This window comes from Myotis myotis, unplaced genomic scaffold, assembly GCF_014108235.1.
Source record: "Myotis myotis isolate mMyoMyo1 unplaced genomic scaffold, mMyoMyo1.p scaffold_m19_p_8, whole genome shotgun sequence".
NCBI lineage: Eukaryota > Metazoa > Chordata > Mammalia > Chiroptera > Vespertilionidae > Myotis > Myotis myotis.
The window spans coordinates 44185930-44204797 of NW_023416390.1; the positions used below are offsets into that span (position 1 = coordinate 44185930).

The following is an 18868-nucleotide window of genomic DNA, read 5'->3' on the forward strand; positions in this document are numbered from 1 at the left end:
AATTTCCATCAATACTTGAATGTTCACTTAACAAAATATTTATTGAGCTTGTGCAGACAGAATATTGAACACTGAGCATGCAACTGTGGGGAAAAATATGGTTCCTATCCTCATAAAGCTTCTATTTTACTGTGAGAGAACAGATGTTAAATACATAACAGTTATGATCAGGATCACCTGTGGCTCTGAGTATCTGTAACAAGAAACCTGACCTGGTGTGGTGTGGGGAAAACTTCCCCGAGAAAATCATGTTTCAGCGAAACTCTGAAGGATAAAAAGAACTACTTATATAAAAAGGAGCAAATGAAATGAATGGTGGAAGCAGAGAGTACAGACATGATCTAGAAACTGGACACATTCAAGTAACTGAAAATGCAACATAGCAGAAATTTTAAAAAACAGTGGCTTCCAGTCAAGATAGTGGCTTAGGTAAATGCAATACTAGAATCCTCCCACAACCACATCAGAATTGCAACTAAACTACAAAACAATCATCATTAAGAACTGCCTGAAATCTAGCTGAAGTCCTTCAACTAAGGATTTCAAAAGGAAGCCACATCAAGACTGGTAGGCGGCTGGCCAGAGTTGCTTAGTTGGTTGTTGTTGGAGCATCATTGTCCTATGCACTGAAAGGTTGCCAGTTCAATTCCCAGTAAGGGCACATGTCTGAGTTTTGGGCTCATTCCCTAGTTGGGGCATGTATGGAAGGCAACCAATCAATGTGTTGTTGTTTCTCTCTCTCTCTCTCTCTCTCTCTCTCTCTCTCTCTCTCTCTCTCTCTCTCTCTCTCTCTCTTTCCCTCCCTCCCTCCCTCCCTCCCTTCCTCTTTCTAAGCATGTCCTCAGGTAAGGGTTTAAAAAAAGAAGACTGGTAGGCATGGCAAAGGTGCTGTATGATTCTAACTATATGATATTCTGCAAAAGGCAAAACTGGAGACAATAAGACCTGTGGTTGCCAGGGGTTAGGGGGAAGGAGGGATGAACAGGTGTAGCACAGAGGATATTTAGAGCAGTGAAACTGCTCTGTATGATACTATAATTGTGGATACATGTCATACATTTGTCCAAGCCCATAGAAAGTACAATAAGTGAACCCTAATGTAAACTATGGATTTGGGTGATAATGATGTGTTAATGTAAATTCAATTACAACGATCATACTACTCTGGTGTGGGACTATGGGGTGGTAGGTCAGAATGGGACCGGAGGATATAGGAACTCTGTACTTTTTGCTTAGTTTTGCTCTAAATCTAAAACTGCTCTAAAAAATAAGGTTGTGGGGTTTGTGGGTGTTTTTAGTTTTAGGAGGGAAATTCATGATTAAATTTTCAGTTTTAACAGATCCCTCTGGCTGCAGTGATTCTTGTGGATGGAGATAAAGAATTAATATGGGTGTAGAAGAACAGTTAACGGCAGTTGTCCAGGTGAGAGATGGCGCTAGTTTAGTAGCAGATGGTGTCAAAAGATAAAGTGAAAATGTGCTGGCCTTAAAGAAATAAGATTAAATTATGTGTCCATGAATAAATCAATGAACTGCTTACCCTTAGTTCCTTATATACTAAAAAAGAGAAAGGGAGGAAGTATATGGGGTTTGGCCAATGGTCTTCATGATTTAGGGAGAATCTATCACTGAATCACACTTAAGGCAAATAGAATAAACTGAGAACCTGAGGTAGCTATCCTTTCTTTCTTTAATGGCAGCCTTGTATTAAACAAAAACAAAACCAGGCAGATTAAGGTTTTTATGAGAGAACTTTTGAAAAATAATTTCCTGGGTACTCTTTATAGATAATGGTCCACTACTTTAGTAACAATCTTCGTTGCAATGATAGTGACTAATAAATATGATGATATAATCAAAATCCTAAAACGGACATTTCTAGAAACCAATAAATATATAATGTTATTTTGAGTTGGGTTTTTCTATTGTTTACTAGAGGCCCGATGCACGAAATTCATGCAAAAGTAGGCCTTCCTTCCCCCGGCTGCCAGCACCGGCTTCTCTCTGGCATCCGGGACCCGGGCTTCCCTCCAGCCACCGGCAGACACCCAGGACCCGGGCTTCCCCTCGCAGCCCCAGCTTTGTCCTGAAGGTCATCTGGCCTAATTAGCATATTATGCTTTTATTATTATAGATATTTGCAACTTTGACCCTTACTTGGTAATCTCAATGTAACTTTAACAGTTTTATAAACTTTGGGCAGAGATTATTACTCATTTATAATAAATGTCCACAATATATTATACATTAAAATGTTCATAATACACTAATAATTCTATTTAATTCTTACTATCTCCTTCCTATTTCTGTTTTCACAGAGTGAAAAGATGTAAAGGATGAGAGAAATTTAAGACACAGAAATGGTATCTTCTATCCCATTTCCTAATCTCCCACGCAAACTCTTCTAAAATATTAACATGAAATCCTACAAAGGAGTATGGCCAAAAAAATGCTACATAATTATAGCTAAAGGCTCACTGGTCATCCAAGTCTTGACAAAGAGCATATCTGCGTTTAATAAAAGTACATTTTCAGAATGAATCTATATAATAAAAGCCTAAGCGACCGTTACAGCAGAATGACCAGTTGCTATGATGCATACTGACCACCAGGGGGCAGACGGTCAACACAGGAGCTGCCCCCAGTGGTCAGTGCACTCCCACAGGGGGAGTGCCACTCAGCCAGAAGCCAGGCTCACAGCTGGCAAGCGCAGCAGAGTTGGCATGAGCCTCTCCTGCCTCTGCAGCAGCATTACGGAGCAGCGAGCTAAGCAGTAAGGAGCAGTGAGCAGGCGGGCAGTAAGGAGCAAGGGCTCCTGGACTGTGAGAGGGATGTCCGACTGCTGGCTTAGGCCCACTCGCAGGGAGCCAGCAGGTGGACATCCCCCAAGGGGTCCCAGACTGCAAGAGGGTGCAGGCCGGGCTGAGGGATACCCCCCCCGCCCCAGTGCATGAATTTTGTGCACCGGGCCTCCAGTACACTATAATAAGACTTAATGTGTAAATCTGGAACACTTTGTTAGAGCTGGTTAATATTTGCCTGAAGCACATAAAACTTCACTATAAAACAATATTTTTCATTATTAAAGAAAAAATTTCTTTTTTGTAATTGAGGACAATACATAATTATAATAAACTTAAATCCATGCGTTATTTTAATGTTTCATGCTTTATGCAGAATTGAATATGTGATTTGTAAAAAGTTATTGTAGTACAAAAAAAATAACACAGGGCAGTACCTGATTGTAACAACTGGCTATCCCATAATATATGTGTCTAATTTCGATGTTATTTTCTTTCTTGATATTTCAGCAATTATATGCAGTTTTAATAGTCAAGCTATCACTTGAATGCTATTAAACAATAATCATATCTGCTCACACTAGATTCATATCATTTACCACGGTGATTGATTCTGACTTTGAGGAAGATCGTGGACCATTTAGATGATAATTAAGAACTAATATTTAACTTATAAATTCGAATTTCATCTTTTGTACACTGAGAAAAAAGATTAACAATTTTATCCACATCAAGATGCTTGTTTTGAAGGATTGATTCCATCTCTTTGAATAGTTCTTTCTCCAGTTTTCTCATGTTCTCCAACATTGTTTTGGCTTTTTCCTAAACAATTAAAAATAACAATAAATGAACACACACAAGTCTAACCAAACTCTAACCAACTTCCATAGACAAGGTTTGTTCATTCTGGTTTCTACTTCTTGTTTGGTTCCCCTCCTCCTATTCTTTAGATATAGAACAAATAAAATTCTTTCAGAGAAAATCATTGTTCTAAAGTTTGAGTTATTTTATTAACCCCAAATTGTTAGTTATTTTTAGTAGAAAAAAACAAGAATAATTATGTAGGATTAGTCTATAAACAAGAAACCTAAAAGACAAATAACAAAATTGTTGAAAATCTGGTATTAATTATGTATGGGAATGCTGCTAAAAGTTGAGGCTGAGATATTTCTATGAATTTGGATCTTCTATATTTAAAAATAATATAGTCTATAAACAAGAAACCTAAAAGACAAATAACAAAATTGTTGAAAATCTGGTATTAATTATGTATGGGAATGCTGCTAAAAGTTGAGGCTGAGATATTTCTATGAATTTGGATCTTCTATATTTAAAAATAATATCAGAATAAACAAAGGAAATAGCACAGTAATGTTCAAGGGAAGGAGCAACTAAAATATAAGAAAATTACTAGAAAGTGAGCATAATTTTTAAATTTTGAACCATTATGGGACAAAACAGCACAAAATAAAGATACTTAACCTTAACATTGTATACAATTGTCTTTTGAAGAAATTTTATTTCATATCAGTGGAGAAAAAGTACATTTTGCCTATAAATTGTTTTTGAATAATTGGTTACCTCTTTGGAAAACAAAGTTAGAATCTCTATTTTATAGCATATGCAAAAATAAATTCCAGAGGAATTAAAGGACTAAATATTTTTTCAAACATATACACCTACTGGAAGAAAATACAGAAGTTATAATTATCTTGAGGTAAAGCAGGCCTTTTGAAATCAAGATGCTTTAAAGGAAAAGACTAACAAGTATAATTGACTAAATTTAAAATTTTTGTCTATAAAAAAGTCAAATAAATAACAAGTTGAGATTAAAAATTTGAAATGTAACAAAGACGATGCACATAGTTTGCCTCTTTGAGGTAGAAGACAAAACAACCAAGAATCAATTGAAAAATAAACCAAGGAAAAGGGTAGGCAAGTCTTTTAAGAGCAAATACTAATGGCCAATAAATATATGAGGAAAATTTCAACCTCATTAGTAATCAACAAATGAAAATTAAAACTGCAAGTAGGACTGACTTTCCCTAAGACACAGAAGTAGTTATTTGCAAAGCCAGGACTAGAACCCAACTCTTTGTCACTTCTACCCTCAAACTGTATTCTTTCCACTACTTTTTTTGTCAATCAATATTTCATGCCCATTAAATAAAACCTAAAATAGTAACAGCTTTTAAAATTTTATTTCAGTATTACTTGGGAAAATGTCAATCAGCAATTTAGTTGAACAAACATTTAGTAAGTCTACAAAACTCACCTCCCAGAGCAGTATTGAGGGGGAAAGGAAGCTGACAACTCTAGAAAACTAACAAAAGCAATTTGGGCAATGAGGCTGCTGGGGAGGAGGAGTGAGGGGAAATCCCTCCAGAGCAGACACTTTTGAAACATATCACTGAGGAACTGGAGTACAGGCAAGAAAAACCAGAGGACTTATACAGTGCTGTGTTGAGTCTGGACAGTAAACCAGGCCCAGGGAATGGATGACACCTCTGGCCCAGTGGACTGGGCCCTAATTAGCACACAGTGGACTCCAAGAACAAAATGCCTGCCTTTCACTCCATGCCACCAGGCTACAAAAAAAAGTGTTTACAGTGTAGGTGAGAAGTGAAAACAAACTAGGCCCAGATAAAGCAAATAGGAGGTCTCTGCTTTAAGCATAAGCAAGATGGGGATGGCAGGGAGAGGCATGGCAACTCTGCAAACATGCTACAGACAAAAGTAAATAAAAAAATAAAAGGAAAAAGCATTTAATTCATTCAATGTAGATAGAATATAAATACATATACCTTGATAAATTATAGGAAATTATAGGAATTATAGGCAATAAAAATGAGAGTTGGTGAAAACAGGTGAGAAAAATGAATAAAATGGAGAATCTTTTCCTTCATAGCAGGGAATCTGTTAAAAGCCTTTAGGCAGTCCTTCCATTTCCTTCTAATCTTTTTTTTTTTTTTTTTTTTTTTTTTTTAATCTCTGAGGAAGAGAGAGAAGAGGGCAAAAGAGGTATGGATATAAAATTATTTATCTATCCATCTATCTATCTGCCCCCCAAAAATACATTTGCTTATTTCTGAAGATAAGATTGTGGTGATATTTTTTAAAATTAAATCTTTATTGTTCAGATTATTACATTTGTTCCTCTTTTTCCCCCCATAACTCCCCTCCTCCTGGTTCCCACCCCAACCTCCGCCCTCACTCCCCACCCACTGTCCTCATCCATAGGTGTACGATTTTTGTCCAGTCTCTTACCGCATCCCCCACACCCCTTTCCCCCCAAAGAATAGTCAGTCCATTCCCTTTCTATGTCCCTGATTCTATTATAATCACCAGTTCATTCTGTTCCTCAGATTATTTATTCACTTGATATTTAGATTCACTTGTTGATAGATGTGTATTTGTTGTTCATAATTTGTATCTTTACCTTTTTCTTCTTCTTCCTCTTCTTAAAGGATACCTTTCAGCATTTCATATAATCCTGGTTTGGTGGTGATGAACTCCTTTAGCTTTTCCTTATCTGTGAAGCTCTTTATCTGACCTTCACTTCTGAATGATAGCTTTGCTGGATAAAGTAATCTTGGTTGTAGGTTCTTGTTATTCATCACTTTGAATATTTCTTGCCACTCCCTTCTGGCCTGCATAGTTTCTGTTGGGAAATCAGCTGACAGTCTTATGGGTACTCCCTTGTAGGTAACTGAGTTTCTTTCTCTTGCTGCTTTTAAGATTCTCTCTTTGTCTTTTGCTCTTGGCATTTTAATTATGATGTGTCTTGGTGTGGTCCTCTTTGGATTCCTCTTGTTTGGGGTTCTCTGCGCTTTCTGGACTTGTAAGTCTATTTCTTTGACCAGATAGGGGAAGTTTTCTGTCATTATTTCTTCAAATAGGTTTTCAATATCTTGTTCTCTCTCTTCTTCTGGCACCCCTATAATTCGGATGTTGGTACACTTGAAGCTGTCCCAGAGGCTCCTTACACTATCTTCGTGTTTTTGGATTCTTTTTTCATTTTGCTTTTCTGGTTGGGTGTTTTTTGCTTCTTCATATTTCAAATCTTTGACTTGATTCTTGTGATCCTGTACTCTGTTGTTTGAATTCTGCATAATATCCTTTATTTCAGTCAGTGTATGCTTAATTTCTAATTGGTCCTTTATCATAACCTCGAGGGTCTCATTAGATTTCTTGAGGGTCTCACTACATTTATCAGCGGTTTCTAGAAAATTCTTGCAAAACCTTAAAAGTGTGGTTTTGAACTCTATATCCAGTTGTTTGCTTTCCTCCATTTCTGTCATTTGTGTCCTGTTTTTTTGTCTCCACATTTTTTATGCTTCCCTGTGTTGGTAGGGTGGCTTTGTGTGCTAGGTGTCCTATAGGGCCCAGTGGCTCAGCCTCCCCAATTGCCTGAGGTGGACACTGTTGGTGCACCCCTTTGTGTGCTTTGTGCACAGTCTTGTTGTAGTTAAGCCTTGATTGTTGTAGGTATCACTGGGAGGAATTGACCTCCAGGCCAATTGGCTGTAAGAATCAGCTGTGTCTATGGTGGGAGAACTTCTGTGTTGAAGACACTCTTATGAGGCAAGACTTGCTTCAGTGGGGCTTTGGTGCTCACTGAGTCTGCCCCCTGAGTGTGTCCCTTATGGATCTGAGGAGTTGTAATTGGATGGTCCCACTCTGACCACTGGGTACACTGGCTCTTGGATCTAAGGAGGTACTAATTTAGCCTCTGCCTGAGGCTACCCAGCAGGAGCTACGAAGAGATCTGCAGTTCCCCTTCCTTGTTTTGGGTTTGGAGGTGCCCAAATGAGGCCCAGCTGTGAAGCAATGCAAGCTGCTGTGGGGCCTTGGGCCTTCTCTTGGAAGTTCTCGGTCTGTCTGGCCCAGCTGCAGTTTGTTAGGTAATTTTCAGATTGCAAAGGGCCAGGGCATTCATATGCAAAAGCCTCTGCCGCAGCTTGGGTGGGGCAGGGTCTCAGGGAATCAACAGGGCAGAGCAAGCAGCTATGGCTGATCCTCAGCCCTGCCCTAAGGGGCCCTGAGTCTCAGTGTCCCGGTAATCGCTGCAAGCACCTTTGAGAGAAAGCCACCCTCGAGTTCCGAGTTCTGCCTGCTGCCAGACAGTCCAGTTTCTCCCCGTATGAGTCTAGGTCCCCAGAGACTCACCCGGAATTGGAGTTCAGAGCAGTCAGGGGTTTGTGACTCCCTCCCAATTCAAAAAGACAGCCGCACCTCAGTTGCCAGCCCTTGCCAGCCCTTGCGTGCACCTCTGTACCTCTGCACTTCCGCACCTCCTCTGAGTCTCAGTGTGCTTTTCTCTTTCCTTCTAGTTGTAGAATTTCCACTCAGCCAGCCTTCCTGTGGTTCTGGATGATGTCCGTTCCGTCTTTTAGTTGTATTTTTAAATTTGTTGTGGGAGGCAGCAATTTCCGGTGTTTACCCATGCCGCCATCTTGGTTTCTCTGGGATGACATTTTAATCTTCTATAGTGTTCTATAATGCTTACATTTTAAAATAATAAGCATTTATTATTTTTTAAAAGCCCCAATTAATTATTATTATTTATGTCGATGAGGTCTTAAAGCACTTTCAATTAAAATTAATCTGAATCTGTATGCTTTAGAACATTATATAAGAGTCCAGGTTAACTGCCCTCCAGTGGCTTTGTAATTTGGGGTGTGAGATATATAATAAGCAAGCTACTTAGAATCTATTGAAGTCTTAGATTCCTTATCAGTAAAATGGAGATAATAATAGTTCCTACCTCACAAAGAGGCTGTGAAGGTTAAATGAAATATTCCATGTAGTAGTACTATGGTGCTTGGTGTATAATAGTGCTCAATAACAAGTAGCTATTGATATTATGTTTAATATGCTATATCTCTCTAAAAGATTCACAACATATTCTTAATCATTATTTTTAACCAAAGATACAAAATAGTAGAGCTCTACCATAGTCAAAGCATCTAAACTATTTTTAAACCTGATTGCCCAGCTGATGTGGCTCAGTGGTTGAGCGTCAACCCATGAGATCATGGTTTGATTCCTGGTCAGGGCACATGCCCAGGTTGTGGGCTCAATCCCCAGTAGTGGGTGTGCAGGAGGCAGCCGATCAACAATTCTCATCATTAGTGTTTCTATCTCTCTCTCCCTCTCCCTTCCTCTCTGAAATCAATAAAAATATTTTTAAAAAGACAAAATATGGATTGATTCATATTTTAAACTATTTGTAATGATAAAAGATAGAACATAATCTAATCATACCTCCTTGTTATCTATTACTTTCAATGCCTGTTGATGCTCTTGGTAGAGTGGGTGTCTTCTATCAGGTTTAGTCTTAAAATGTGGCTTCTTTTTTACTGGGTCTTCAAATTCAAATATTGGTGAACTGGTGTCCAGTAGTTGTGAAATATTTGGCACAAATATGAAAGGCTTAAAAACAGATCTAGAAGTAAAAATATTTTATTAAATTGTCACATGGGGAATTTAAAAATATTCAGCATTATTCTAAATCTTGTAAGGGTCCCTCTACTTAGATGTTTCTATTAACTTGCTACATACTAATGAGTTCCCGTCATACTAGTTGCAGCCATGCTGTCTTCCCTGGTATACTGGGATCTCCTTTGGGGCGGGGAATGGAGTTTATTTAGCCTTGTATTCCCATGAGTTTAACAAAATGCCTGGCATGTAAACAGTGTCAAGTAAAATTATAGTTCATCAGAGGGTAAGAACAATTCTCAATGTTACAGATTGAGGATTAAGATTTTGGATGAAAATTAGCAGCATTATTAATAAGGGGTTCACAGATTTTTCTTGAAAATATCTTTAATAATATGAAAGACTGTAACACTGAAAGATCGTGAATATAAGATCATTTCTAAATGTAATTTATATTAAGTTTTGTGAGAGATACTAATGACTTAAATCAAGATAGTCTATACAAATTCTTCTAAACTTGAACTGTTGATATTTTAAGTTTTACATGAATGTATTTTCTAGATATGAGTTCATAAGCAACCATCTAAATCCAGCACACTACATCATTTCCTTTTTTTATTAACTCTTAACCATCTAATATTATAATACTGAAATCTGCATAAGAAAACCTTTCTACTCTCTTTTCTTGACAATGTTAAGTATACTTGGGGAAAGAGGATGTAGGGATGACTGTCTACAAGAAACTATTAACATTTTTTCCAACAAAAATGAGAACAATTATGGCATTTATGCACATATGGAAATGGCAGACGAAAACTTAAACTGAAATGCATACAAAAATTATTTGTGTATTAAAAAAAAAAAGAAGAAGCCTCACAAAATAATCAACAGACTAAAGATTCTACCTTACCCCCTTACCCCTTGCTGGTTTATAGTATTTTTGTGACTTTACCTCTCAGGATCAGGAGTCCCAGTAAAGAAGTGAATGCAAGGAAAGTTGGAATCTTGAGGTAAAATAGAAACCATGCTTGCAGTGGTCAGGAATTCTCCCTCCATATTAATGCCACTTGGTTTATCTCGGAGAATTTCCATCATTGTTTCAAAAGTTATGTTTCCTAAGAAAATAATTTTGAAAATCATCAAATGTGCATAAATTTGCAGGTTGGTATCCTGCAAATATGAAATGCTTTCTCTACTGATAATATATACAATGAGATATTGGTCTAGGTATAAATTAAGGGATTGACTATAAAACAAAGCTTGTATCATAACTGTTAGATTAGACTCATTTCACTGTTGGAAGAAAGATATTTTTAAATATAAAATATCAAACCATTATAACAGGTAAAAATCTATGTAACTGCCTAAGAAGAAGAAATTAATAATACAAAATTAAATTCAACCTCATTGACCTTAAACAATATTTTAAGGTGTATTTGGTTAGCAATGAACTGATGCTATCAATATCATGTGAGTCAATCTATTCAGAAAACCAACTATTAAGAGAATAGTGTGCTTAGCTTCCAATACTAGTATTCAAGATGCTCTTTACAAAATAACAAATTATTTTTTCTGTAATAATTTCCTGTGCCTGAAATTAATATTGTTATAGGAAAGTGTGAATTGTAGTCTGAGTAGGAATGGATATGTATGTGTGTGTGTGTGTGTGTGTGTGTGTGTGTATCTCCATCCAGAGAGAAACTTAAAAGCCAATGTGGAAATCAGTAATCTAAGCTTCACTTTAATAAACTAGAAAAAGAGCAAAATAAGCCCAAAGCAAGCATAAGGAAGGAAATAATAAAAATAAAGCACAAATCAATGAAATTGAAAGCAGAAATAGAGAAAAATCAATGAAACAGAAATCTGGTTCTTTGAAGAGATCATTAAAATTGACAATCCTCTAGATACACAAATAGTTTGGGGAAACTCTTAGCCAGTATCTTTTAAAATATTGCTTTTGCCCCTCAATATTCCTTCTCCTTTTCCTTCTAGGACTTTAACTACACATATGTGAAACCTTTTCACTGAGTCCCATATGCCTCTCACACCTTTGTCTATATTTTCTAAACTTTTATATCTCTGTTTTCATTAAGTTCTTTTCTACTAATCTTCCAGTTCACTATTTTTTCCTTCTATTATGTCTAATTTGTTGTTAAACCAATCTATTTGGTTCTTCATTTTAGTTATTATTACTTTATAATTCTACTAGAGGCCCAATGCATGAAATTCATGCATAGGTAGGGTCTCTATGCCTGGCCGGTGATCAGGGCTGATCTGTGGGGCGACGGCGGGGTGGTTGGGGGGGCCCCCACTGGCACCCACCTTTGCCAGCCTGGCACCGACCGCTTGCCAGCCTCACCCCCTGCTGCCGCTGCTGGTTGCCTTCCTCTGTGGGGTGACTGGCGGGGTGATCAGCAGGCCTCCGCTGGCACCCGCCTTGGCTGGCCTGGGGTCTGCGGGCTGGGGGCAGCTCCTGTGTTGAGTGTCTGCCCCCTGGTGGTCATTGTGTGCCATAACAACCAGTCTTTCTGCCATTCAGCTGATTTGCATATTAGGTTTTTATTATATAGGATTATTTCCATTGTGTTCTCTTTTATAGATTCCAGTACTCTGATGTAATTCTCTTCCTTTTTATCAAATTTTCTTAAACATACAAAACATACCAATTTGAAAGTCTGTGTCTGATAAACCTAATGTGTGATGTTTATTTGTTTTTTATTGATCTCAGAGAAAGGAAGGGAGAGAGAAAGAAACATGGATGTGAGAACTACCCATCCGTTGCCTCCCACACACATCCTGACTGGGGATTGAATCCTTAACCTGGGTATGTGCCCTGACCAGGAATCTAACCCATTACCTTCTAGTGTAGGGAATGATGCTAACCAACTGAGCCACACAAGCCAGGGCCAACTGTTTTATAATAGAAAAATCTCAGTTTCTCCATAGTACAGCAATGATTTCAAATTCAAGAAAAGTAATTTATAAATAACTTGTTATAGGAGCAATATCTTTCTGTTAAATCTGAAAAAAAAATTCAGGAGGAAAAAAAGTTGGATATATAAACAAGCCTTAATCTTAAAACTAAACAATAAAGCAAAAGCCTGCCATCCACACCTAGCAGACACATAGCCGCTGCACCTAGGAAGGTTTTAAAGTGATTCAAATCTAAATTCCTTAAGTGGCAAGTTTTAATGAAAACAGTGTCAGAACCATAACACTGTCATAATATAGGTATTATGAAAATGTTTTCTGTATTCAAAACCTACAATTCTCAAAATGAAAGGAGGATTTACATGATCACTTGAGTAGGATAGCTATGAGTAATTCACGAGCAAGCATTGAATAAGTATTGAGACTTCAGTGGCAAGGTTCACGCAAATGAATGCAAAACACAGGGTGCAATTTCACTGCAATTTAAACTAGTTATTTAAAATACATGAGTGAATATAGATACAATTTGGATATACATGCAGCACAGTTAATAGCTATCAGTCAGGGACAGTTGGAAAGAAGAGAGGTAAGCTCTTCCATCTAGAAAAATCATAGGAAAAAATTAACCATAATGTACAAGTAGACAATTTCCTATAAAAGTACTGGAAAGACATTCTTTTGGCAAAGCACAAAAAGCTGAGCTGAAATTCAAACTTGGGAGGAAAAAATAAGTTTCATGTCTGATGCACCTATTACTATCATCATATATACATTTTAAATATATTATTCAGTTATTTTATAGTTAAGTAAAGCAGAATCAATTATTATGATGCAGTAACTAATTAATTTGTAATTGTTTCTACTTTTTCTTCCTTTTGTTTAATTCTTGACATTTTCCTCTCCACTCTAATTATGTGTTGTTCATTTTTTTAAAAAGGCCTGCTAATTTTATGTCCTGAGGATTTCAGTTTATTGCCAAAAAAGTACACAACAGTAATCTTTGTTAAACTATCTACAAATTATAATTTAATTAAATCCTTTTAAAATTTAATCAAAACATTAGGTATACACAACAAATTAGTGCAAGACTAGGTGCTGAGAGGAACATAAGGACAAGAAAGAGTCCATTTTTTTTAAGTTTCATAGGGAGAAAATTGAAGGCCACAGTTTCATAATTTGTAAAATGGCAATAATACCTACTTCACACAGTTGCTTAAAGATGATAATATATTCACTTAGCACAGTGTCTAGCCCTTGATATGCTTTTAACAAATGGAAGTAGGTGTTGCTGCAACTGCTATGCCTGTCTCTACTTTTACAATAATAATTTTTTAAAAATATATTTTATTGATTTTTTACAGAGAGGGAGAGTGACAGAGAGCTAGAAACATCAATGAGAGAGAAACATCCATCAGCTGCCTCCTGCACACCTCCCAACTGGGGATGTGCCCGCAACCAAGGCACATGCCCCTGACCGGAATCAAACCTGGGACCCTTCAGTCCGCAGGCCAACACTCTATCCACTGAGCCAAACCGGTAATACAATAATAAATTTAAAGTTAGAATTAGAATAACATATTTCAGCATTTTCTACACAGCTATCCACATGAGAAAAAGATAGTTTATATAACTTATAAAATGATAAGCTAACATTTAGACACTTTATAGAAAACTTTTCAAATGATAAGTCATTCTTCTGGAAATTAAAATATAAGTAAGATATTAAATACTTTAAAAACAATTGTGTTAAATCATTCTGAAAACATTCTGTCACAAATTTTTTTTCTGTCATACCAAATAACTAATATATCATTAATTTGTTTAATGAATTTCTGGAAAGCAACTATCAATCACTGACTGGTCTGTCTCTGAGTAGTTGCTTTCTGATTGATTTATAGAACTGGTTTATCCTTCAAGTGAAGGAGGATATATCACATTTTCTCATTAGTAAACTAATCCTTTTAGCAGTTATCTGCCACCCAATAATCTTCTTAAATAGAAGTTATTTTTCTGGAATTTTAGGTAACAAAGGGACAAAGAAATTATTGAAATTATTTTTTAAGAGTCAGGAGTAATGGAATATAAAAATGGGGAAATATGTATTAACTAGAGGCCCAGTACACAAATTCGTGCATGGGTGGGTCCCTCAGCCTGGGTGGCAATCGGGGACGATCAGGGCCATCATCTCTGGAAGAATGGTAACGGAATTGCCTCTGGGAAAAGAACTGCTATCTAGGGACAGGGTAAGAGGGAGAGACTTCACTGCATACTCTTATGGACCTCTGAATTTTGAATCATGTGCATATATTTATATTTACACGTAAAAGAATGCCATAGAATATTAAATGGCATGGGAAAGAGTTCTGCTTTAATTTGGCTGAGTAAACTCCCACCAGATCAGCCCTCCCTCAAATAACTATACACTCAGAATAAAATGCAGAAAAACAACTAACAGAAGGCTCTTCAGAGCAAACAAAAGCAGAAAAATTCTGGAGGGAAGGTGACATTTGGAAGATGAGATAATGCACAGGGTGTTTCCCTTTTCTGTTACAGCTTTGGCCCACAGTCAATGCTTCGCAATACTGGGCAGGGAACCATAGAAAACTTAGTCTTTGTGGCCTGAAGATCCAGAGGTCAGCCACAGGCACTAGGAAGTGAAGGGAGAATACCATAAAGGTGAAAGTTGAAGAGAGGAACCACCAAATTCTGTGTAAAAAACTCTGCCCACATCTCACCTGATCTGTGTAGGGCAGATCAGCTAAAAATAAAAGAACTGAACTGAAATTTGAGCTGCCGACTAGGGGATAAAGTTAGCAGGTTGAGAACAAACAGTCTGCTAAATCAAGACTTACTTCTGCCCTGGTCAGTATCACTCAGTAGGTTGGGTGTCATTCCGGGCACAGAAAGGTTTGGGGTTCGATTCCCAGTCAGGGCACATGCCCAGGTTGCAGGTTCAATCCCCGGTAGGAAGTAACAGATCAAGGTTTTACTCTTGCACCAATGTTTCTCTCTCTCCCTCTCCCTTCCTCTCTCTCTAACAATCAATAAAGAATATTTTTTTAAAATTCAATATATGAATAAGCAGGAAAATGTGACCCAAAACCAGAAGAAAAACAAAAACAGAAACAGACCCATAAATTACAGAGATAATGGAGTTTGCAGACCAAGATGCTAAAACAGCTATTATAAATATGTTGAATATGTTCAAAGATTTCAAGAAAAATGAAGATAATGAATAAAGTAATGGGAGATATATAAAAAGAACCAAATAAAATATGTAGAGATGAAAACTACAATATCTGAAATGAAAATGTCACCACATGAGATTAACAGCAGGTTAGATAATGCAGATGAATATATCAGTTAACTTCAGGACTCAACAATAGAAATTATCCATAGTAAATATAGAAACTACAACCATTCATCTAAACACCCATGAAGCTTAAATGTTTTCAATGGCAACTACATACAGAGTCATTATAGCAGGTTTACTACCTAGATGGAAAATCTGAATAAAATACTAAATATTTGTCATATCAAATATTCTCATAGAGAATACAGAGATATAGGTATGCTGGAATCCTGTGTGGTTTACTGCTTCCAAACCAGTGTTTGTTTCTCAGGATAGCACAGGTAGCCCCTGCTGTGCCTACAAAAATATATGTAGTTCAGCGTTCAATCTCTCACAAGAGACTTGTTGACCCAAAGCTCAGACAGCAGACAGCACAATTCCAGGCTAGACCTCTGGGCAGGGAGCAGAGTAGCATTTTTCATACTCTAATTTTGGTACGGAGTCCAGTTCCTGCTCTCCAAATGGGTTTTTCACTTACACACCTGCATTCTCATAGATGATAAAACTAGCCTCTGAGGCTTATACCTGGTCCAGAATCGCCACCTTTGACACAGAGAGGAAGAGTACTGTATGGGAATAAGACATCTCAAATCTTGCTAACATAATGGGTTCTCCCCTCATTTTTGGTACCTAGTGATTTCTTCTTCTTGTGTTTGAACTTAGCTATATATGACTTTAATATTTAAATATTTTATTCAGCCTTTCTAGAGTTTTGGAGTGGAAATTCTTAATCTGCTCAGTTTGTCTTTTTGACCAGTTCTAGATATAACTTTTGTCATAAAAATAACCAATAATAGCCTTGACCAGTTTGGCTCAGTGGATAGAGCGTCGGCCTGCGTACTGAAAGGTCCCAGGTTCGATTCCCGTCAAGGGCATGTACCTTGGTTGCAGGCGCATCCCCAGTAGGGGGTGTGCAGGAGGCAGCTGATTGATGTCTCTCTCTCATCGATGTTTCTAACTCTCTATCCCTCTCCCTTCCTCTCTGTAAGAAATCAATAAAATATATTTTTAAAAAAGTAAAAAATAAAAAAATAACCAATAATAATACCATCAAAGATAAATGAAAGAAGCAACAGTTATAGTCCAAAAACTCTGTCTCCATGTTTCGGTGAACTCTGAGAGGTAAAGTAATTCTAATTTGGATTAAGAACATTGGTATGAACTGGAAAAAGGGTCTAAGAATTATAAATCTGAACTTGTTCTTCAAAAAAAATCATTACCCTCTCATAAATTTATAACACTTCACTCATCTTAAAAAATAGCTTATAATATCACAATATTTTTAGTTTAAAATTACATCTTTACTAAGGATGATGCCTCAAAAAATATTTTATTATACCTACACAAAAATATAATTTTTCATTTTGATACTATTTAAATGATAAAATTACCTTTGTGTTTATTCAGAAGTTTGTAGCCTTCACAGTATCTTCCTGGTGAAATTGTCATCTTGGTTGTGTCAATATAAGAATATGTCGCTGCAAAATCAAACTCCTTTTTACCATCCCACCAACCTTTCCGCTTAGCATAGTTTCTCATGTCTGGGTGTTCCCGATCAATCTTGGTCGTTATAGAAAGCTGATTAGAAATATTACGAACTCCCTCTTTTTTCAAAGAAGAAGAGGTAAAGGGAGAAGAAAAGTGGTATTTAATATAATGTAGCTATCTGTATATTATGATTCATAATCACAATTTAAATGTAAATATAGTCTTCAAAATTTGTATCATATGCATCTATTACATATTCAAAAAGATAAATTGCTTTTTAAATTAAACTTTTTATTTTTGAGATATAGATTCACATGCAGTTGTCATAATAGACAGATCCTGTGTATACTTTACCCAGTTCCCCACAATGTAACTTTTTGTATAATATTACAACCAAAATACTGGTACTGATAATGTCAAGATGTAGAATATTTTCATCACCAAAAGGATCATTCAAGTTGCCCTTTTACAACCACATTCACTTGTCTCCCATTCCCAGCATCTCATTAACCCCAGGCAACCACTAGTTTGTTATCCATTTCTACAACTGTCATTTAATAATCTATAATAATAAAAGCATAATATGCTAATTAGGCCAGACAGCCGAATGACCTTCCTGATGTCCTTCCGGATGACCTTCCAAACGAAGCCGGGGCTGTGAGGGCCGAGCCCCTTGCACAAATTTCGTGCATCGGGCCTCTAGTGTTATATAAGTAGAATCATATAGTATATAACTTTTTGGGTTTTTTCATTCAGTATAATTCTCTAAAGATTCATATAGGTTATTACATGTATCAACAGTTCATTACTTTTTATTGCTGAGTAGTATTCTATAGTATGTTCATATGACAGTTTATTTAGCCATTCACAAGTTAAAGGACATCTGTTTGGAGCTGTCATGGAAAAAGCTGCTATAAATATTCATGTACAGGTTCTTGTGTGAATGTAAGTTTTTATTTCTCTGGGACAAATGCACAACATTTCAATTGCTAGGTTTTATGATAGTTTCATGTTTAGATTTTTTTTTAACTTCCAAACTGTTACCCAGAGTAGCTGTACATCCTTACTAGCAATGTATCAGTGATCCAGTCTCCACATTCTCACCAGCATTTAGTGGTGTCATTTTTTATTTTAGTCATTCTGACAGGGGTATAGTAATATCTCATTGTGATTTTAGTTTCCCTTTTCTAATGAATAATGATATTGAACATCATTTTACATGTTTTTTTTCCCATGTGTTTTTTTGACATCTGCATATCCCTTTAGATGATATGTCTCTTCATGTCTTTTGCCCATTTTTCTTTTTTTTTTTTTTACTGTTGGCTTTTGAGACTTTTTAAAATATATTTTAGTATTAATTAGTTTTGAAAAATAGTCATAAAAAAGTTTAGAACAGAAATATATAAGTCTTCCAAAAATAGCATGGCACTAAGTTAAACAAAATGTTCATCTAAAATACAAAATAGACAAAATAATAAAAGCCTGTGCTAAAGAGATCATAATGAATGAAATATATCATGATAAATGAAAATTGATAGTGTTTTAGAAAGACTTAGAATTACAGTCTGCCAAGTAGAAATTAATTAAATTATTCTAATGCAGTCATACTTGAGATATTCTCTCCATAAAAACTAGACTTAAGTCAGGATAGAACAAATACAGAAAAGAGTTTTCCATCTAATAGCTAATTCCCTAGTTTAACTCTTTAGTCTTGGGATCATTTAGTAAGGAAGAGAAACCAGTGGGCAAAGTTATTTTAGAGCTGGATAATTAAACCCAATGATAGTGTTCACATTGGATGGCTTGCTGGGCCCATCTTTTTCAAAAGAATACATTTATTCATTTCTCTTTTGCA

General features: G+C 36.4%; 1 protein-coding gene across 4 annotated transcripts in view; it reads right to left on the bottom strand.

Moving 5' to 3' along the window:
- The window catches only part of SCRN3 (secernin 3), a 38215-nt gene that overhangs the window by 12324 nt on the left and 7023 nt on the right, over positions 1 to 18868 (bottom strand). For 2 of the 4 annotated variants that reach the window (XM_036320034.1, XM_036320037.1), the window contains 4 exons: positions 16917 to 17129; positions 10195 to 10357; positions 9069 to 9249; positions 3239 to 3623 (listed from right to left, as the gene is read on the bottom strand). In XM_036320034.1, coding sequence (XP_036175927.1) covers positions 3453 to 3623; positions 9069 to 9249; positions 10195 to 10357; positions 16917 to 17129 — 728 coding nt within the window. In that variant the 3' untranslated portion in view covers positions 3239 to 3452. Of the gene's footprint in view, positions 1 to 3238; positions 3624 to 8159; positions 8306 to 9068; positions 9250 to 10194; positions 10358 to 16916; positions 17130 to 18868 lie in introns of those variants that run through there. The other 2 variants (XM_036320036.1, XM_036320035.1) reach the window with 2 other exon arrangements.